The sequence below is a fragment of the Lutjanus erythropterus genome, chromosome 21, assembly GCF_056507025.1.
Source record: "Lutjanus erythropterus isolate fLutEry1 chromosome 21, fLutEry1.hap2, whole genome shotgun sequence".
NCBI classification, from domain to species: Eukaryota; Metazoa; Chordata; class Actinopteri; order Lutjaniformes; family Lutjanidae; genus Lutjanus; species Lutjanus erythropterus.
The window spans coordinates 23,632,018-23,654,419 of NC_139337.1; the positions used below are offsets into that span (position 1 = coordinate 23,632,018).

The 22,402-nt window shown below is 42.1% G+C and overlaps 1 protein-coding gene across 4 annotated transcripts in view; it reads right to left on the reverse strand.

Moving 5' to 3' along the window:
* Positions 1-22,402, reverse strand: part of asap1b (ArfGAP with SH3 domain, ankyrin repeat and PH domain 1b) — a 73,500-nt gene that overhangs the window by 14,978 nt on the left and 36,120 nt on the right. For all 4 annotated transcript variants that reach the window (XM_084710354.1, XM_084710352.1, XM_084710353.1 and 1 more), the window contains exons 7-18: positions 18,172-18,257; positions 15,568-15,643; positions 14,350-14,436; positions 12,761-12,861; positions 12,546-12,615; positions 10,239-10,326; positions 9,920-9,968; positions 7,432-7,598; positions 3,701-3,834; positions 3,436-3,527; positions 3,157-3,343; positions 438-523 (exon numbers count right to left, since the gene is read on the reverse strand). In XM_084710354.1, coding sequence (XP_084566480.1) covers positions 438-523; positions 3,157-3,343; positions 3,436-3,527; positions 3,701-3,834; positions 7,432-7,598; positions 9,920-9,968; positions 10,239-10,326; positions 12,546-12,615; positions 12,761-12,861; positions 14,350-14,436; positions 15,568-15,643; positions 18,172-18,257 — 1,223 coding nt within the window. The remainder of the gene's footprint in view (positions 1-437; positions 524-3,156; positions 3,344-3,435; positions 3,528-3,700; positions 3,835-7,431; positions 7,599-9,919; positions 9,969-10,238; positions 10,327-12,545; positions 12,616-12,760; positions 12,862-14,349; positions 14,437-15,567; positions 15,644-18,171; positions 18,258-22,402) is intronic.

Below are 22,402 nucleotides of genomic sequence, written 5' to 3' on the forward strand. Positions count from 1 at the left end.
AAGCATGACACAGTATGAGCACAGCTATTAATTAATGAGACGGCTCCACTCGTTTCTGTGGAGGCTGTGTGCAGTCGGAGCAGTGGTGGGTAAACAATTGAAAAGAGAGGAATAAATTAAGGCAGAGAAGAAAAGTGCTTGACCCATTTCTGTTTGCCTTGTGGGAATCTGAGCTGAGCTGTGCGGCGCTAAGCTTTTCCTCTGCACTTCTGCGCTGCTTTACTGAAGCACAAGACAAGAAAGACTCACAGCAGACAGACAGATCACATTTGATGCTGCAAAACTGTTGTTTACTACATCATTTTCCTCTAAACTGCTGCTGTGTTTGAAGAGATTTTGACAGCTGTTTAACTTGCATGAAAAACCAAAGCAAATTCACACATTAATGCAGGTCTATCCCAGCTTTTTGGGGCTGAAAATGACTCTTAAACATGTACCTGTTTTGCACAAGGAAGTCCACCAAGTGCAGTGAGGTCTGGTCAGCAGTCCGTACAGAGTAGTGCAGTGCTGTCTCTCCGGCTTCCTGCAGGGGGCCATCAAACACAGCAAAGACACGGTGAGACAATCTTGGGCAGCATCCATTCTGTATTCTCTCCCTCTCTGTGTCTCTTTCAGCATTTAAACAAGCCGCAGTAAACAAAATGGCTCCTAAAAATAATATTTCAGCAGGCACAAAGCCGAGATTTGTGCATTTTTGGCAGAGACTTGCAGTATATTTGTCTGTCTTTGTGAATTAAAGCCGTTTCTTTGGATGCAACATTAAAGATGGAGACAAAGGATGAAATATGTGCTGTATATTTGGTAGCATCCTGGTACCTATGGGGTAGAGTAAAGGCTGTGTTAAGTCACGCATCGCTGTCGTGCTGCCTGTGTTTGGGAGGGGGGGAGTGGGATGTCACTGTGCTGTCTGCAGCCATTCAGATGTATTGACAACAGCAGATCAGATAGCGGTGAGTCAGACTTCATAGCGCAGACAGCAGCAGCAGCTCCCTCTGTCACCAACAGATATCCTCTTTTATTCTGCTTCTGCTGCGATGTACACTTAATTTTTCATTAGAGGAACCACCACGTCTGTGTTGACCCATTTATGTCAGATTAAGTCTGATCACACATGTTGTTTACGGTACAGTATCTTCACCATCAACGCTCGTTATTTAACTTTTATTTGTGCCTAAAGCGGTGAAGAAACAAAGAAAAAACAGGCTGAACCACCGCAGAATAAAAAGCAGAGGCCACAGATGTCGTCATCTGAGTAAATATGAACTCAAAATGAGACACTGCCCTGCCTGCGATGTGGTGGAGGGAGGCTGCTGGACATCACCACCTGCTGGCGAAGTTAACCGCATGACTCAAAATTTTCCAACTGTTACACCCATTTCTACCCGCCAAATAATTCACCAACTGGTAGAAATGTGTCAGCGTCGGTTGTCATGCTGGGAGTAAACCTCACATAAGGATGACCCTCTGCAGTAAACTGTGGTGAGCTCTGAGAGGGATATTTCAAGGGATTGTAGTCTATATGAGATTATGGTTTGTGATAGAAATACACTGTAGCCATGTATGAGGAGTTGACATATAACCAACATTACACGTAACAAACTAAACTAGAATGTAAATGCAACATGATGTGAATCTTAGCCAAATGGGACATTAAATCATGTTCGAAATATGCAACTTTAAAAGGACCAGATCACCCAAAGCACCAAAACTGATAGTTTCACCTAATGTACCAAGATTTCAATCTTTCCCCATGTGAAACTTGTGTTGACCCTCCTTTAGTCTGACTCTCTGGATGGAGATTGTGGGTATATGCCTGCCAGTGGCCACCAATTTATCTTCCATTATCTACATATCACTGTTTTCAAAATCCCTATCACTACTAACAAAAACTACCTACGAGCTAGCAACCTACATGCTAAAAATGGCAGCTTATCTGGTTGCTAGCAGTGCGTATGTAAAGAAGCTAGCAGCTGTTATCTTTTTAGTTGCAGCCATTTAAAAGCCAGGCTCACATCCCCGCATGCAAATGTACTACCAAAACAAATTTTCTCCCTGACACTATTTTTGCAGGGACACCACTGCTGCATCCCGGGCTGTGCTCCACTCAAGATGACTGTGATTGGTTTAAAGGAATATAAACAACCCCGTGCATTTTGCCACTCCAGCAGAATGATAATGTGTGGATCAGGACCATTCTTTAGTGCCAACACAGCAATGTGGAGATAGGACTGGCTATGTGAGGCTATTCCTCCTTTAATAGTATATCTTTCCAAAATCAATGGATGGTATATTATGGCTGCAACAATTATTTTCACTATCCATTATTATGCTGATTATTGTATTCATCAATCGAGTATTATTTTTGTTGACAAAAAAGCCCCAAAAAACAACAAAAAAACCAACCAAAACAAAGTAGTCAATGATCCAAAGACCTCACTGTCAGACAGTTTTACTGCAGCTACTTCTTTTGCAGAAAGTGGTTCCAATAAAAACTGTTCTTTTTGTTTTATTTTTTAAAGTGACTAAAATTAATATCTTTTCACAAACATTATATCAAATCAGAATGGAAAACAACGTGGCAATGGGAAAAGAGATGAACACAGAGGGAATTATTACCTAGCAGTGAGTTTCAGCTCATTGTTAAGCTGCCCTGCAACTACAGCATCATTATAGCACCGTTTTTTCAGCAAAAAAGCTCTAAAAAAAACCCCACTCCATGGTACCTGCTCAGCATCAAACAGCAGACAGACAAAGTTAGAGAATAGCTGGTGAACGTAATGAAGCATTTAGTTGCTAAAAAGCCAGATATTTCCCTCAGGAGTTGGTAGAGAGAAAAAACAGCCAAAATAGAATGAATATCGGACTGATAATAAAACATTTATTTGTGCACATATTATGGTTTCCTTTCTTTCTCCTCTCATCTCTGAGACAATATTGTGGAACATAACAATTTGGGGGCTTGTCTGCGATATATAACAGCTGCTCCGTAACTGCTGGATGTGTAAATTAGCACTTTGCTAAATGGACAAATGAAGCTAAAATGATCTTAATGACTAGACAACACTAGAGGTAAGTCAGTAATACAGTTCTTGATATGGGTGAACTTGACCATTTAAGTTGTGTGTGTGCATATATCCATCGACTGAGAGGACTCACCGGTCCCACCTCTGGGAGCGGCTCCATTAGTTCCACCCCCTCTGCATAGACCTGAATGAGGGCCAGCAGATCCCTGGACTGAACCGCCTCAAACAGCTCGATCATTTTAGCTGCCGCAGACGTGCACGTCTTCCTCGCGTACTTGTGGTCCACATATTTAGCGTTGATGAACTCCTTCCTCACCGTCCTGTGCAGGAGAAGAGAAATTCAGTCATTTGTTGTTGGGACACTGAACAAATCTACTTTTCAGGCAGTTTTTTTTCCGCAGAGATGACTCACATGTCACTGGATGGAGTGGGCTTTGGTGAAGGGGAAGAAAGGTTTCCCTCCATGATCTCATTGAAACTACTGTTCCCTACATTCTTGGCCAGCTGGGGGAGAAAGAAGAACAAGTCAGCATCATGTATCTCTGCTGCTTCAGGGGATCAAATTCTGCTGTCACTACTCTTTCATTAATTCTAATATTTCACCAGAGATGAAAACAGAACAGGGTGTGCCTCAAAAACGCTATTTATTCCCTTGGTAGACAATTTCTCTGACTCACCAAGAGTTCCGAGGTTCCTAGCTTGTCAAGCTCCATGGACTGGATGCGGGAGATGTGGACGCCCATCTCTCGGTGGATGCCGGAGCACTCGATGCAGGTCAGAATCCCCAGGTTGGTAGACAGCCATTTAGGATCTATAAACAAAGATGAAATTCCCAGAAAAAAATGCTGTATAAGTTAGTACTAATGCAAAACGAACATATCTGACTGCTGTAACAGCAATTATCAATGTAAACTGATAGATTTTTCAAGGAGTATATTTAAATTCAAGCACATTCCTAATCTTGAAAACACAACAGTTAAAGTTTAGCATTTTCCAAACTTTCAGGAATGAGTACAAACACTGCATATGTTTGCTGCTATAGTCAGTGTGGGCATGAGTAGATGGACAGATGGTGCAGGTGCAGTAAAACTATTATAAGTTGGATAAATGCCTCAGCTTTAAGCCTATACTAAATATCAAATGACAGAATTTGATTTAAGTTGCACCAGGAAACACTGAGAGCTCCAAAGCACAGCAAGACACCAAGCAAATAACATCAGACGCATGTCATCCCTATCTCTACTGTCGACTACCAGCTAAAGGCAAAACATGCCCTAAAAGTGTATCTCAGAATAAAAAAAGGAGTCCTGCTCTTTACTGAAAATGTGCTTAGTGTGGCTGCATTGTGTTCTAGCCCTTTAAGGCTGCTGTCAGTAGAGAAATTGGTTTCTCAGCGTCTCTACATTTGATTTATTCCTGTATGACTGTAGAAGTCGGGAGAAAAATTGTGAGACCTGACAGAAACTATTACTCTTGTGAGGCACTAAACACCAAAAACCACTGACACCAATGTTTTCTATACATTTTCTGCCATGAAAGTCCTTTACAACTGTGCTGCGACTGTCTTGATAAGATGTTTTCTTTGTATGTGGCAATCAAAAAACACACACAAAACAAAACGGGCTCACAGGCACTAACTGTTTCCAGTGAATATATACAGCTGTACACAAATCACTCAGCAGATTGTCATTTAAACAAATATTATAGATCTACGGCATCTATGAGGGACTGTGGTAGTCTGGCATCACCACTAATTCACAAATGTGAATTATCTGCCAGAGGAAATGAAAAAATTATCTCTGTTGATAAGTCCAAGAAAGTAAAGTCATAGTGTGAGTCATGATTTTGAGATACTAAGTCATTATTTGGCGAACGTTTCTCATTGTTTTGCAATACTAAGTCATTTAAAAACAAGTCATTCTTTTGAAAAGGCTTATTATTTTAAGAAAGTTTTTCATTCTAATGACTGAGAGGATCTTTCATCCATCACACTGGCGGCTTCCATACATTAGTGAATAAGAGTAACATCCAGACACTAACTCAAAACCAAACATTTACTAAAAATCGATCCCAGTCTCACCTACGTGTGACGTAATTCTGTGTCATAATAAAATGATTTCACCTGATACAGGTGCATTGGTACACATGAACCATGCTTTTAAAGTGGATGCTTCAACCAAAGCTTCTTTATCAACTACATGTATTGATTTTATCTATAAATCAACAGCAGACCTTTCAGACCACTAGAGGACTGTCGTGGGCACACAGTGACCACAGTCACATCATACTGCAGGAGGGACACACAGATCATTGCATAACCCACTGACAAGCAAAACGGCACGAGCACTCTGAGATGTAGCAGAGCCGTGTGACGACTTCACGCAGCGCCCTATAAACCGCAGAGATTGACCGGCATCACCGCCTGATGTTCTGATGCAATCTGGGAGATTACAGTAAGAGCTCGGCGGCGTTAGTTGTGAGCTCAGTGATGGGAGGGAAGCTGCTCTGTTCTGTCTGGATCTGACGAGCGTACACCACCAGGCAGACGGCGGTGGAAACGTCGCAGGCAGCCCAAAAACCCAATGAGTCATACACAGAAACAGAAGGCAGGCACGTGCACATATTTTCACATTGTAACGAGCAGATGTAGGCTGGTGATCACAGGTCACGGAGTGCATGTTAAGCATGATGAGATGATGCACGGTGACCTCTATAGCTGCTTAATGCTAAAGCTGCAAAGCCGTATCTTATAGAGCGAGATACTGGGAGAATATCAAATGAGATGGAGCTGTCCTCTGTCTACACTCTTAGAAATAAAGGTTCCTGTTTCATCACGCCCCTCCAGAAAAAATGTTCTTAGAAGAAACAGTTCTTCAAGGATTGTCGTAATTCTTGAAGAACTCTTTGATCAAGGGTTTGTCAATGGGGTCTTTGTACCATAATATAAAATGGTTCTCGGCTGAACCCCCGGGTAGGTTCCGGATAAATCCCATGAAATATAAAAAGGTTCTGGGTAAAACCCCCTGGGTGGGTTCTAAATAAATTCCTTGAAATACTGGAAGGTTCTCAGTAGGACCCCTAATGGGTGTTCCAGATAAAACCCCTATAATATAAAAAGGCTCTCAGTAGAACCACCTGATTGGGTTCTTGCAGCACCCTTAGAAGGTGGAAAGGTGCTTGACAGAATGTCCAGAGAGGGTTTTAGGTGGAACAATTGCACCATTAATTGGTTCTCTGTTAAAGCTCTCACAGGGGGATTGTGGGTAATACCTTTCACAGATGGTTCTAGGTTTTTATGTTGGTTCTAGGTAGAACTTTCTGAAAGGGTTCCAAATATAACCTTTATAAAAGGTTCAAACAGGAACCAAAAAGGGTTCTCCTACAGGAACAAGCCAAAGAACCCTTTATGGTTAGCGCCTTCACTTCTTAGAGTGTTCTTGGACCAGAGGGAACAAAGAGGTGACCTTTGAAAGTCATTACGACGACCTTTGAGCCATGACGTTAATGTTATGCGTTGAGGAGCGGAAACCCTGTCAAAGCGATGTCTAAAATCTATTGTGACTGGATGAAGAGAAACAACAGGAGGAAAAAAAAGAGGAAACGGAGCTTAAAGCCACATCTGGAACACGAGTTACTACTGAAAGCATGTACACGACGAGCAGACGCAGCAACAAGACACACAGACATGACAAATTACCTCCCCTCGCTGCAGATTGCAGGGGTCGACAGAGCGTGTGTGACTTATGTAACGACGTGATGTAATGATGTTGTTTCTCAAAGCGGAGAGATGCTTTTTTCCCCCTCAGAGCATAAAGTCGTCCCATCGGTCGGTCGGTCGGTGAGCTGCTGTGTGTGTGTTTGTGTTGACAGAGGAGAGTGTGTGTACATGCATCTATATATGTGTGTGTGTGTGTTAAGTGTCAGAGGGCCTGAATGTCTATGCCACTCCTGAATGCTGAGTCTTAGCTTCCTAATGCGGGGGAGGATCAGGATCAGGTTGTGTCCTGAATGCTAACAACGCTCTCCCTCACGCACACACTCACACTCACACACACTCACACTCACTCACACTCACTCACACTCACACACACTCACAGTTGTTTGTTGAAGGCTGCTGAGGGATTTGCAGTGTAGCTCGTTCAGTTACCATCCAACTGAAGGACACCGAGTTCAGGGCAGCTGTGACATTGCAAAGGAATCGAGATATGTGTGTGTGTGTGTGTGTGTGTGTGTGTGTGTGTGTGTGTGTGTGTGTGTTTGGCTTTAAATAAAACATTTGCCCATAGTTGAATCAGAAAGTGCTGAAGTGAAGGTGCTTGTCTTTTGCCGTAACAAGGTGAGGGTTGACTAAGCACAGAGCAGGAAGAGTATGTGTATATGGAGACACACAGACAGCGACAGTACGCACCTGCAGCTCCACAATCGCAGCAGACTTCGTTGCCCGGCATGCGCAGCACGTCTTCTATGATGGCTTTAGTCAGGTCCTCTAAACCGTCCTCACCGCCGCTGCTCTGCTCGCCACGAAACGCCATGTTCAACGCCTCCTCCTTACTGTTGGTCAGTACCGAGATCCAGCTGCACAAGGGAACACATCATTACCATTGTTAGGAATAACACACTCCATTTATAATGCATTTTTAAAGTTCACTTCCAGATAGAGCTATCACAACACCAGAAGTTTAAACTTCAATACAGGGAGGACAATAAAGAGGATCCACTTCACAAGATAATTTCTAAAACCCCAAGACCTATTGTTACTTATGGACAAAAGTCTACTCTGTTTGAGTTTTCCAAAGAGACACATTCTTCATTACACACACATGTGTAATAAGTAGTAAACTTTAACAACCAGTTTGTAAGATTAGCAGTGACCTTGCAGACTGCAAACACTTCACCTCACCCTCCACTTCCAAACATGTAGAAGAACCTGCGGTGGTCCAGAAACTCACGCAACAAACAAATGGCATGGTGGCCTCTGTTGAAGAGGACCTGCACTCTCTGTAGATCTAAACAACAGTTCAGCAGCAATTCTTATTTTCAGGTGATTATACACTAATGAAGACATACATATAGATATTACACACCATTTCTGTCATATTCTGCCAATAAATCCCCTTCAATGTTACACACTGGATCTCATTTTGGATTCATTTCCTGTACAATTTCCTATTTTTGTGCTGACAGATTTATTTACTTTGAAAAAGTAAAACACACACAGATACACACACACACACCCACACACACACAAACACAGTGGTCATTAAGAATCACAAACAGGAAACACTGTAGCTGCCTTTCAAACATGGCCTCCTGCAGTTCACTACACGGCACAATCTGCTCCTGCGCTCTACCCACTGAACTGGCCCTCACACACACACACACACACACACTGGGCTTTATGAGCCCGACGTCAGCACTTCCTCTGTCATTGTCAGTCAACCCTGTCTGCAAAGGCCGAGGCCAGACAGGGAGTGGGCACATGAGCCGATGTGTGAGACTGACTCTTTATCTGTATGTGTGAAAACCAAGACATTTTAATCCACAGCAGTGTAGGTGCACAGATGCTGAGCCTAAGTCTTTCTGTGTTTACTTATATGATACACTATAATATGCTCCTAGCCTTATTGGGGGGAAGCGTGAATCCACAAAGCAGGAGCCCTATGGAATACTAAATATTTCATGGAAAAACCCATGAAGACGCTGCTGCTGCTGCTGCTGCTGCAGTTGGAGGTGCGTGACAGAAACGGTGGCGAGGAGCAGAAGCTGGATCCCAAAGGACGACATGAACATGGAGATACAGAGTGTTCAAGCAGCACTGAACCACAGCCAGACATCAGAGGGAGAACATGCAAGCCCTGAACAAAAGTGCCACAAATCAAAGTGTGTTTCAAGAGTGTTTTTAGTCTAGACAACTGAAGAAAAGTCAGATTTGTTTTGATATGATTCACTTTGTTTCTGAGTGTTTCAATGTCTTGAGATGCATCAGAAGGCTTGTTTTTTGTGGTTGTTTATCCATGATAATGATTATTATTGGGACAACAAGCCAGCTAACTAGGCTAGCTGTTTGGGTAGCCAACTACCAAACTAACTCTTTATCTGTAACAATCACAGACACGTGGTGTTTCATATAACATGATTCTACTTCAAGAGAGCTAAACAGAATATACCCTTTTCACAGCAGCCATTTTGACATGACAGTAAACACAGATGTTACCCTAATTATTATCATTGGTACCACCTGAGTTTACCATACTATTTCAAATCATGCTGCTGTGGAAAAGGTGTATAACCACTCTGGAACAGACATTAGTTTATATCCAACTACTTAATTTTCCTTTGCAGATACCATAACAGCATTCACTTTGCTGTAAAACCGGTGTGAAAAGTCTTAGCAAAAAATTTATCACAACTACCGAAAGTCTGGAGGAAACTTGATGGTGATGTGTGATAATGAAGGTTTGTTTAATTACTACTATTCTAGTACTACAGTATGTGTCTGCGTCTGTGCATGTGTCTGCCTACTGATATGCACCTGTGTGACTGCATGGGAAAGAACAGCGTGAGGTTACAGTGACCTGAATTACTGAAGACCACAAATCCCACTGTTATCCTACTCACTGCCACCCACTCTTTCTCAACAGTCTTTCTGCTCTTCTTCACAAAGCCAAACACTTCCCGTCTTCGAGTGTGACAGTGAGACAAAAGAGCAACCACGGACCAGACCACCATTATTAAGAAACATTAGCTCACATGCACATATCTCACTTATTGTCTGGATTTAAGTAAAGAGTGTCTAAGGGACAGGTCATGAACATTTAGAAGTGATGATGAATGCTCTTTTTAGTGTCACCATGAAGAAAAAACAAGCAGACTGGGATCATGTATGTTTAACTCACATGACAAACTCTTGTTCATCTTCAGCCTGGAAATGATATGTCCGGTTATCTGTGAAATACAGAAGCAAACACATAACGTAAGCAGATGTTTTATCTTGCATTTTATAATACTAGTAGCAACAGACAGCTTACAGTAAACTATTTAAATATCATCTGTCTGTGTGACACCTGTTGGACAAGCAGTCTAAAAATAGTGTGTTATGCTTCTACGGATTCATTTTCCTTGATGTTTGTAAGAGGCAGGGATTCCCGAACTGTCTCATACTAACCTGTATACTGTATATATGCATTCAGTGAAGCATGAGTGTGTCAAACTTACGAGAAATGAGATCGAAGCACTTCCTGTCCTCTGTACTGGGCTTCACCTGACAGGTGAGCAGGTTAAGTTTGACCGGCTGCCTGTTGGACTGTAAACACAAAACAGATTGATATTCAAACAGGAAATAAACACTTGGCCTACATGTTCACATAAATAAAGCTACAAGAGTCGGTGACACAGAAACACAATGAACTCAGGACTCCTCTTAAAGGGACAGTTCACTGCTTTACTTTGCTGTCAGACAACCAGACCAAAATCAGTAATTTTACCTCACAGAACACAGGATTTGCTTGTTTACCACAGCTTCGATCTAGAGAGAGAGATATTTCGCTTATTTAACAGCAATACAGCAGTTTTTGCTTGGAAAAAGATGTCTGACAGCAAGATAATGGCGTGAAAATAGTCTGAGTATAGCATACTTATACTGGTGGCTAAAATATACGCAGCTGCTGACCCCATCCACAACATTACATTGCTTAGCGTCCTACACTGCTACTCCTGCTTCTTTTCTAAACTAGGGGCGTGTCCACTGCCATCTACTACAGGTAATACACTGACTGTGGCTAAGAACCTCATACAACCCCACTTTAAATAATCTGAACTATCCCTTTAAGAAACTGGACTGTGCTGGTTGGTCTATGTGCTGTAATAATGGGCCCAGTTGGCACATGTACACCGAGTATTGTCTCCTGCCAGTGCCCAGTCAGAGGAGGGGCCAGGGCACGTGCTAATGAAATGCTAACAGGCTGTGATGAGCCCTGGAGCTCGGCTGGCCCACTGGCAGACCGCCATGTCAACTAGAGTCACCTAGAGTTCAGCTGCCACAAGGACTGAAGAAAAAAAGATGCAACAGTGGTGGTAAACCGCCTCCAGACAGAGAAAAATGATTATAAGCTCTCATATAACTACCACTCAGTGGCTCTGAGCAGACAGATAGGTTAAATATGCAGTCACTTCATCACTCAGCAGAACAAAGGGAAAGCTTTTATATCACATCTGAGGCAACCACTTCCCCTGAGTTCCTTGTAGCAGAGAGAAATAATGTTATCATGTTTGAGGTTAATGTATATGTGAAGGTTCAGATTATTCTCTCACTCTAACGCTACAAAAACAGCGAATCTGACCAATAAAATTGCTGAGGCTCACGGATATGTCAGTCATTACGCAGTGAAAGACCATATCCTCCCTGCTTCCTGATAGCCAACCTCACCAGGCTTCCTCTTCCTCAACTTGCTGAGAAGACTTCAATTGCAGGTCAGTAGATAAGATAGATAGATAAGACAGTTGATTGTTGGGTCTCATTCCCAGTATTACAAACTCATAACACGTTAAGGGACAACAATAGCCATGCTGCTAGAATTAAATATGTTTGTTTACATAAGAAATGTTTGTGTAAAACCAATATTCTGAATTATGATCATTTGAGGAGCACACAAATGCTGATTTTCCATCTGAAACTCAACTCATATCTTCTAATGTATGGGGTTAGAAAAGCAAACTGGGTCCTTATACATATAATTTACCGTAGATCATAATTAGAGTGATGTCAAAAAGATATTTTTGATCACAGGATTTTCTTTACATAAGGAAGCGTGAACTTGTTGGTTTATAGACAAAAGTGTCGTCCTCGGACATCTTTCAGGAGCTCTTTTAACAGAATCAATTTAGATGATATGATTTGATAATTTACAGTGACAGTCAGGTTGAGGACTGCACAGGATTTGATTTCCATTGTTAATTCTTTAATCCAAATGAAATGTTTCCTGTTTTTTAAGACACCAATTGGATTTACAGTGCTGATTAACTGTGATTGCGTTAAGCTCCTCGGTCCAGCAGCTCTCTTTGTTCGAGGCTCAGTAGGGGGTCGTAACTGAAATGACGGACAGTGTTACAGGATTAATTCAGTTTTTTAATTCAGTTTTTTTTTAGATTTCCCACACAGGAAAAAAGAAAATATCTCACTGCACAGTGGCCACTGCAGCTGCACCAGTCTTGAGACGACGCTGCTACAGACGTGCCAGCATATACAGTAGCAGCTCTCACACTCTGAGATGACTCACCGAGGCGCAGCAGGCTGAGGGGGGGAGGGACGAGAGGAGGGGGGGGGACTGGGTTGCCATGACAACCCATCTATGTCAATTCCATTCTGCCAGCTACCAGATTGAGAAAGCCCAACACAACCTCCCCGCATGATGTTCTCCCTTTGATCTGCACAGCCACTCGTGGGGGTCAGGGAGTTTGTATCTGTGTGTGTGTGTGTGTGTGTGTGTGTGTGTGTGTGTGTGTGTACATTTGTCTTGTACTCACCGTGGCATGAGAGATGGTGAGCATGCCCCCCTTCACTGAGCACTGCCTCCTCTGCCACACCTTCCTCAGCCTGTGAAGGAGGAGGGAAGGGGTAGGGGGGAACATTACATTAGCAAAGGAGTTGTCTTTCTTCTCTGTGTGCACTTTTGAAATTTTAATGCAACATGAACGGTGCTCTGCAGCGTTTTTAAATAATGGCTGTATTAGCAGCTCACCCATCACTCTTCTTCAGCAGGTAGCCTTTCTTCTCGCTTCCAAACTCCTTGTTCCCCTGCAGCTGGTGCATGCTGTAGCCACCCTGCTTACTCTGCGAGTCCTGTGCAAACCCACACCAAACATTTAACACACAGGGTATACAGAGAGCTGCTCAAAGACATGCAACACGGACACAAACACACTTCTACAAACTCATCAAAGTACAGGGCCTCTTCTCGTAACCAAAGTGAGAGTGCTGAACGGAAAATCAAATCTACAAGGCATGCTGTGCAACGCCTCTACAGGGCCAAACCACTCTACTGTCAGGCAGAACAGACAGATCAGATAGATGCCAGCATGCTCCACATGCACCAGCACTTACTCTTCTAGACTTGATTCCAGACAAGCAGAAGGCAGAAGGGGGGAGATAGAGGGGAGAGGTGTGAAAGATCCAGCTCAAGTGCAGGCGGTGGGTGTGAAACAGTGTGCCCATGTGCCGACCGAAAACACAATCTCATGTGCTGCTAAGAGACTGTTCAGACCTGGTATTAACATGCGTCCTGGGTGATCTGACCACAATGTAGCTTCCATTAGCTAGCTAGCTCAGTTAGCTGTTCTGTAAGACTGGGATACAGTCTCAGAGATGACAGAGTCCAATTTGACAACAGATAATACAGTACCAAGGTGATTTACAGCGTTCCAACCAGCACTCTGACTACTGAGCTGTTGAGGAGTTAATGTATACGCATACATCATCCATCATAATGATGAGTGTTTGTTTTTGTGAAGTTGGAAGTAATTCATTCCTGTGGTTTGAATAAGGTTATATTGTTATAAGGGTTTAGTGTGAGGTTCAACTAAAAATAAAAGAACAAATAGTCAAATCTTTGTACTGAACAGCCAAATGAACAATGATGGACATTCACCTGACAAAATATCCAGAGTAACTGCATATTAAATGGGGTGAGATCTGATCACATGTGTTCACTGAAGACACATCTGGAAACACTTTGCAATGTCAGGTGTGAACTCATGTAATCAGAGGTGTCCATTTGTGATTGGATCACCCAGGATGCATGTTAACAGCAGGTCTGAACAAGCTCTGAATGTGAGTGCTTACCGTGGGTGCTATTAGCAAGAGAGGCTAAAGAAAGTGTAAATAAAATGTGAAAGCCCGTGTAGATAGACTGTTGTCATGCAGAACAGAGTGTGAATGTGTGAAAACAAGCTACAGCAGGCTATCTTTCAGAGTTAAGTTGGCAGTGTGTGTGATGTGGTGTTAAGTCGGGCAGTGAGTGGCTCTCCACTGAGCAGCCAGTGAGGCACAACACTGGTCACCAGCAAAGCCTACCACACACTGGCTACCAGCATGGTACAGCACTGGGCACTCGCTCTGTGCTGCAGGAGACAAGCTCCTAACCTGGTAGTGGCCAGAGTGAGAGGAGGTGTGTGGTAAAAAAAAAAAACATATATGTCTCTAACAACATATCTGCACCCCACCTGGCTGCTGTTGCTGTGTTTAGCCCTATACAGCCGAGTGAGGGCTGGCCTTGTTGAGAATTTCACCTGCTACAAGTTTAAATTTGGCCCGGTGAGTCCGTGTGCCTACCTCCTTCTGGTCCAGCTGGAGGGAGGACTTGATCAGATCCCGTAGGGCCGTCAGCTGCTTCTTCTCCTCATCCTGAGTTTGTTTGATCTGAGGAGAACAAATGAAAGGTTGAGGAAAAGGTGCACCGGCAGAACTGAGAGACTACAAGCTGTGTTTACATAGAGCCATTTATTGCACTAATAAAATTACCTCAACTGAAATCAACAATTTGCTAACTTAACTTTCTGTTTAGAATATATACTCTTTTATGAGCTCATTGTTCTTCTGGCAAGATATTTTCATTTACAAGCCATCTCTCACCCTAGTGTCCAAATATAGAGTTGTGAGAAAGGTGGCTGATTCAAAAAACAAAGAGCAGAAGTCAGACAAAAGAGCCACACACTGTTTTGCTCTCTTTGAGTTTGCTCTTGTTTTCTGACGTCGTCTTTTTTTTTTTTGCTATGATGCTGATATGTGTCCTGTGATGCTTTAGCAGATGTGTGAAATGCAGCAAATAATTCTAATTATATGTTCTTTTATGCCCCTTGAATGTTGTCACTGAAAGAAAAATGTAAAATGAAGACTTTATAGACCTATGTGAAAAATACCCAACATGCAATGCATGCAACACCACCACAACAACACAATAACATAGTAACATGCAAAATACATTTTAAAAAAATCCACATGCTGCACTGACAGCTTCCAGCTGTCAGCTATTGTCATGCCAACGCCTGACGATTGAAACGCTGTTCTGATAAATTAAATTTATTTGGAGAAATCAGTGTGGTGTGAGAATCTTTTGTCTGACTTGTACTTTCCCAGGCATTAGCATCTTTGGATGTGTGAGGTTTAATAGTTTTTCAGGAGATTCTGAATCACAACAGTTGCTTGAGATGTACTACTTCCTCTCATACAACAGCTGCAGGAGCATTACTCTATATTGTGATAAAACTGCTGCTTCAAGAGAAAACACAGTAGTACTGCAAAAGAGAAATAACAGTGAGCATATAGACTCATCTTTTTTCAAAAGTATGAGCAGACTTCATCTACTGAATAAGAGATGCATAAGATTTGGGGAGCAAACTAGTAAGTGGACCTTGAGATTATCAACTTCATTGATTTGATTCAGAGAGAAAAACACAAACACGGATGTGCAAGTTCAGCTTTGATGCTCTGCAATAAAAGCAAAAATGAAAGCATAAGAAGAGCTGAAAAGGTGAAGATGTGAGTATTTACATTGTAGAGATCAGCTGCCAGCTTCTCGATGTACTGCTTCAGCTTATCCGCTGTCTTCAAGCCATCTTGGAAGAAACTGCAGAACAAAGGTACATGTGAATCTCACTGACATTAACATGTGTTGGAATAAATATGAGAGTCAAGTCATTAATGAGAATTACTGCTTTGCAAATGTCAGGTGTTACAGTATGGTCACACAGGGAGAGGAGGTTGGTGCAGTTTATGTTTAATGTATAGCTCGGCTCAATCTGGCCCCCTCTGGCTCTTGGCACAGAAACCGTAGCTGGCCGCGTCCACAGCAGATTTGCAGAGGTGCTTAGGACCGCCTGAAATCCATTACAGATCTGTCGGCCTTACACACCTCGATGCAGCGCTGCAGCAGCAAATCACCACTAATAACCTCCTACTCACCACCCCCACTGCCCACCACTTTCTTCTTCTTCTTGGAACATGTCTCTGCCTTCCTCTGCTCATCACTTTCTCTGTCACATCTCTGCTCTGCTTGTTTTCTTTCAATCTGAGCATGTAGGATCCCACATCTTTACTCCCACTCCATCCAGCGCTACATGTCAAGTGCTGACGGCCTTGCAGAATGTGTAGTTAAAGTGTTCGTGTAGCAGGCATTGAAAAGATTCACCTCGCTTGACTTACTGCACATTAAGCGGTACTATAAAGTTATAGTAATTTACCAGAAATCTTCTCAGTTAGACACAGTGCACTGGAAAAACCTGCAGATGTTGTAGCAAACTTCATAGCAACATTGTGGTTAACCCACCAGCTCACATACTTGTTTTGATGCACATATGTGAATTTGATTATGCTGAGGATCACTTTCGATGTACCTTGTGTGCATGATTGCAGAGTGTCTGTAAGTTTCTGAATTATAAAACTAAAATGACATTCGGCACCCTGATAGCTCAGCTGGTTGCACATATCCTCATATACTGAGGCTGAGTCCTCATGCAGCAGCCCACGGTTCAACTCCAACCTGTGGCCCTGTGGCTGTGTGTCTTACTTTTCACTCCTTGTCCTCCCTTTCCTGTCTATCTTAGACTGTCCTATTAAATAAAGGGACAAAACATCCCAAAAGATACTTAATAATAAAGTGACCAGAAACAAACTGAGCTGTTTTTATTGACTGCCACTACATGATAAAGAAAGAGGCTAAAGGGTGTATGCCTGATAGGAACAAGGTCATATGACTACGTCTGAAGCACAGACAGCAAAACAGATTGTTGACATAGCTACTGCGAGGACATGCATTGGTTCATGAACTGCTGTTTTGAATATGGCCATTGCCATCTTGTTTTTTGGGGGGCAGAAATTACCTTATTTGGACCAGAGATATGCGTTGCTTCGCCTCCGTCATGATTGGATCTGACTGAGAACCCAAGGACACGCCATACACTTTTGGATTGTGTTTCAGACAGTTACAGAAATTGTCAGACGTAGTCCTACAACAGGTTGTCTAGTCACGTCAGCAGGTGGAAGTGTTTGGAACAGCCAAACTCAAATGTGATAACTCTGTCATCATAGAGAGACGTGAGACGTGTTAAATGATTAAATATCGGGATAACACTGCATACTTCTCTCCTATAAAACATTCATTGTGTTGTACTCGTTTGTATACAAAGAGTGAATATAGAAGAAAAGAGAGAAATTCAAAGCCTGTCCTCTTCCTCACTTTTCTACACCTAGCCAATTGTTTTGGAAAGTTAAAAAAAACTGTTAAGAAAATAATTGGCTGTCAGAAAATTAGTGGGTGGAGGGGATTTCAGGTGCTTTCAGACAATCAGACCTCAGTTGGAGCATACTGATGCCATAATTGCTCTATAATTGTGATGCCATTCGCCGCAACAGCTGCTTTTTAAGATTCTGTGTTAATGTTTGGATGCAGAGGAGAGTGTTTGAGATGATTTCTGTCATTTTGGGGCTTTTTGGAAAGCTGTAGGGCATCTTGCCCTGATCAATGTCGTGCTTGCGAGAGTCCATGTTCCCCTGGGCGAGTGAAATGATGTGGCTGACAAATTTACCGTCCTTAATTTGTTGAATGAAGTGGTTCAGATGGAAAAAGGAACACAAATTGTTTTCTTCTTTCAGGCTGCGAGCAGTCAGTCTCACACTTCCCTCAGGTCTCCATCGATTGTGTTTATACTTCTAATCCATCACCACTGCAGCTTTCCTATCCATCAAGGCCCAGGTTGAACAGATTAACGGGGAAGTATATTGTTTTGTCCCAGTGTTATGACAGGACCTAGCAACGCTGAGAGAAAATTTGTCATTCTGTCACTGGCCGTCGTGGAGCTGCACTTCTGGCACGGAGAGCACCCACTTATTTACCCACCAAACCCCACAGCTGTCACAACATATCTGTATGATGACCTGTGCATATTTATGAGGGCTATATATATGACTGTTTGCACCCCCAAGATCTGTGAATCATACAGGATGTAGAAAATTGACATCAAGAGCTGCAAAGAGGGAGAGAGACACAGCCTTTTTCTTTGCTGTGTTTTGGAATAAATTTCTCAGTGGGTGAGATGCACATAACACAACAGGGGAGCTTCACACTTCAGGGTTCAGGGGGATTAAGGTGGTACTTACTTGCACTGTGCGTGGTAATACTTAATCAGGTTCTGGAGGAGGTCCACTCCTTTCTTGGTCTTGATCTCATTTACTTTGATCAGGTACTGCAAAGCAAAGACAGGAGCAGAGTTCAGTTTTAGTTCAGGTTTTTTCAGTGTTTAAAGGATTTTTTTTTTTGGTTAATGACGTATAATGTGGCAGAGCTGTTACATAGGATCATTCCCAACTATACTGAGCAAATGAAGCTAGCATTTGATTCGGTCTGAGATGTTGGTGGTCTACTGCAACCTCTACAGGTAGAAAATGTTGTTTACAGCATCTTTAGACTCCAATATGGCAACTGCACAGACGCATAGCAGCTACCAGCAGTCAAGATGGTGGCAGATCTAACAAAACAGGGATTTCTTGATCTTGAATTCTACCCAACTTTAATGGATCATAAAATATTGGGTATGGAATTAACCTGCAGACACTCCAGTTTAAGATGACACCAATCTTTTCTATACATCAGTTTTTGAGACTTCATTAAGACCAAAATGTGGCCTGCAACAGACTAGTAGGTAAGCCTTGTTTTTAGCCCAGCAGTTGTTGATGACTTGTGGCTGTTTAAGAGGAGTGAGGAGTCAGCAGTCGGCATAAAACAAAGGAGTCAATAAAATATGTTTTTCAAAAACTGTGAATCACCACAACCACGAGAGGTCCTTGAGCATACAGTCATACATTTGCACTAAAAATATTAAGCTGGTGTTCATGCACTCACACACACATACACACAGTTTATTGCACGGGTGATATAACAAAGACTTCTGCTTTGCCATAGACACTTAAGAGTATGAACACTATATTATGATAATCATATCTGAGTACTCACACGTCTTATTAAGGCTTTGATGTATGAGCCAGGACTGCCTTGACACTGTGAGAGTAGGGAACCAGAATGGTAAACACACTCCTAGTACAAGAGAATGCCCTGCCTCTGCCTTGATCTAAATAAAATTTCAAAAGGATGCTGGTAGATTTTTTACATTAGCGTTATAAAAAAGAGAGAATAGCCTCTAGAGGAGGTGCTTTGTGTACTGTTTGCTCAGTCTAGGTGTCTGAGGATTCAAAACAAACGACGGCAAAGTCTTCAGACAGCAAACAAATGAATAAAAGATAATCTGAGCTAATCCCGCAGCATGCCAATCCACAGAGATTTACAAAGAGTCACAGCTAAAGACCACTTTCAGCTCCGCAGCAAAATTTAATCTATTACACAAAAGATTTCTGAAGCTTCTGACATCGACACTCGGTTTCAATTTGCTCCTTAAATCACGTGTGTGGATGCACGTATGTTAGCACATGCATGAGTGCACGTGTATGTGCATATATGTGTGTATGCATGCATGTGTTGTCCCTTTGTCTGCCTGACAGTGCCCCACTGGATGGGAGATTATCCACATTTTGTCTGAGCCCTGTGTGGGTTCACACTGCCGCATGTGTGTGTTCGGGCTCTTTTGTGTGAATGAGCAGCAACGCTCGCACTGCTGCCGCGTCTGAGCACAACATAATGCAGCCTGCTGAGCGCTGCCTTTCCACACTCCTTCACTGACGGCGGAGGATGAAAAGGGTGAGAGAGTGAGAGCATCCTGTAATCTGGTGATTGAGTAACATGGAGAGAGAGGCAGCGTGAGAGCGACAGAGTGCACGCACACACAGAGAAATGAGGTTAAGTGGGATGAACAGATTGTACCACTGACTGCAGCAACTGCCCCACACAAACACACAACAGCAGCAGCGGCAACGCTGATGTTTCCAGCTGTGATGATTGTTGATTTTGGAGATCTCTGATGTTTGTGATTATTCTTTTTATTGTTATAGAACATCTTAAAGGCCCAATGTGTACGATTTATGGGAATTTATTGATAGAACATGGCAGAAATGGAACATAATATTCATAAGTATGTTTTAATTTCTGTATAATGATCTGAAAATAAGAATCTTTTTGTTTTTATTATCTTAGAATGAGCTGTTTAGATCTACAGAGGATGCAGGTCCCAGTTTGCACCACTATGTTTCTACAGAAGCAAATTCTCATATTTGGACCAGAGAATTATTTTGGTATTTTCCCAAAAAAAGGTTGATTTATTACCAAAATCACTGACAATTAATTTTCAGTCAATTACCTGACTGATTCAGCTCATATATCTTAATTAAGCTCAGTAACTTTTCTGGAAAATCCATTACTGTTTATGAATAAAATAACCACACAGTGTCTAATTGTCTAATATAATTAAATACCTGACAAATCAAGTTACTTTCACGTCCAAGCAAAAAATGTCAATCGTTATTTGCAGCCCTTAATCAAACATTGCCATAAAACAGTCCTGTTTATTGGTGGTAACAACAGCCAAATTTCATTCAAGACATTAAAGTAATAGTTAGCAAACTAACTAAATGAACTAGTATATGACTATGTCTTCACTGAAACAGTGCAATGGACAATAACATCATTGTTGCTGGAAACACTAACACTGAACCGCAGAAAAGAAACACTGCTGTCACCAATATAACCATGATTCTTGGGTTTGCTTAACTAGGCGAGTTTAATAACCAAATAATAAACAGATATGGGGACTGGGACTCTGGCCCCAGTCCCAGCAGCAACAGCTTATTTTTATTTTCTCTCCCACATGTCAAAAATGGAAGTTCGCCAACAACTCCTGCCTTATGGCAACTCTGAGGGGACACACTACCTCAAATACAGAAGCCTTTTAAATCACAGTGTTACAACGGCAGAGGACTCAGTGGTCAATGACTGTCAGCCATCATGACGGACAATGGTGTCACGGGACCAACACTGAAAGCTACAATGACTAAGATTTAAATTCCTGTGACCTAACATACCCTGTCTGAAGTGGGCTGACAGCTCTGAGGATCAGTAGCAATGATTCTACAAAAACAACAGCAGCTTTTGAGACATCTGGCTTTCAAAAGCTCATTAGTTTTGGCCTCAAGTCTTAACTTCACTTGGCCTGAAACTATCACATCATATATGTATAGAAACAAGTCAATTATATTCTCAAAAAAGATCATTTTAATACTTTTTAGGGCAAATTCTTCAAACCACAGAGTCATCTAATTATTATGTACAAAGAGTCTGTTTCAGTTACAAGTGGCAACAGGCGCTGCTCAGATGACCCGTGCAGTCCTACAAGGACACAACAAATAAGCATCATACTGTACTGTAAGTCAGAGCACGAACACACAAGCTCTGCAGATGATTAGAAATGTATAATCAAATCTGAACCAGTTAAAGAGGAAGCCAGTCCTAATGTAACGTGGGAGCTACAACTCGTTTTTTGGCATCCTGCACCAACTGGAGGCGGGCTGCAAAAAATGGATAATGAAGTGACTGTCGAGTCTTCTGAAATCATGAAAAGATGAAACAGTTTCAAGTTTAGGTTCAAACTTAAATGTTTCAACTTGAATGCTAAAAAAATAAACTGCCTTGCTTAAACTATATGATTTCAGTAATGTTTCCTGTAAAAGTGAACTTATAAGATACTTCACCAGGGGAAAGGTTTCAAACGGTGAGACAGAGTGAGATTTTAACGGAAGGCAAAGAGGGACCGAGTGAGGTGAAAGGAACAGGTCCATAAAGGTGTCCTAAAAACAATGGAAATTCAGTGATGCGTTACAATGCTGTAACAGAATATTGATTCATATTTGATCAGCACTGCTTAGTTTGACAGTTTGATCTGTCTTCTGTGAGCCTGGTGCGCTGAACTGTATAAACCTGAGTCATGTTTATGTATACAAATGCAGCAAACAGTCTGTCAACTTGCCGTGGCCTTATCAATCATGCACCACGGGGCCTGCTCTCCATAGAAAATGAATATAATCCCTTGACTTGACATTCATCATGGTATCCAGTCTGTCTGCTGCTCTACATGTCCAGATTCCATGTCCATCTTGAACAAACATCCATAAATCCACTTAGAAATCACAGAAAAAGTTGTTAGTAAAAACTCAACAAAGGTTTTCTTTAGCATCAAAGGAATCCAGTGATACTGTTGTTTTCTGCATATCTGGGTCACAGTGCACTGCTGTACACAACTGGACTACTAATAGCTAATTTGGCATACTTTTAATCATGCCAATTAGACAAAATGTAAACAAATTTAACCTAAAACTCAGGGCTCAGGTTGTTGTCCACAGCATAACTTAATGAATCCACAGTGAGACTATTCTTTCTGTTTACTTCTCC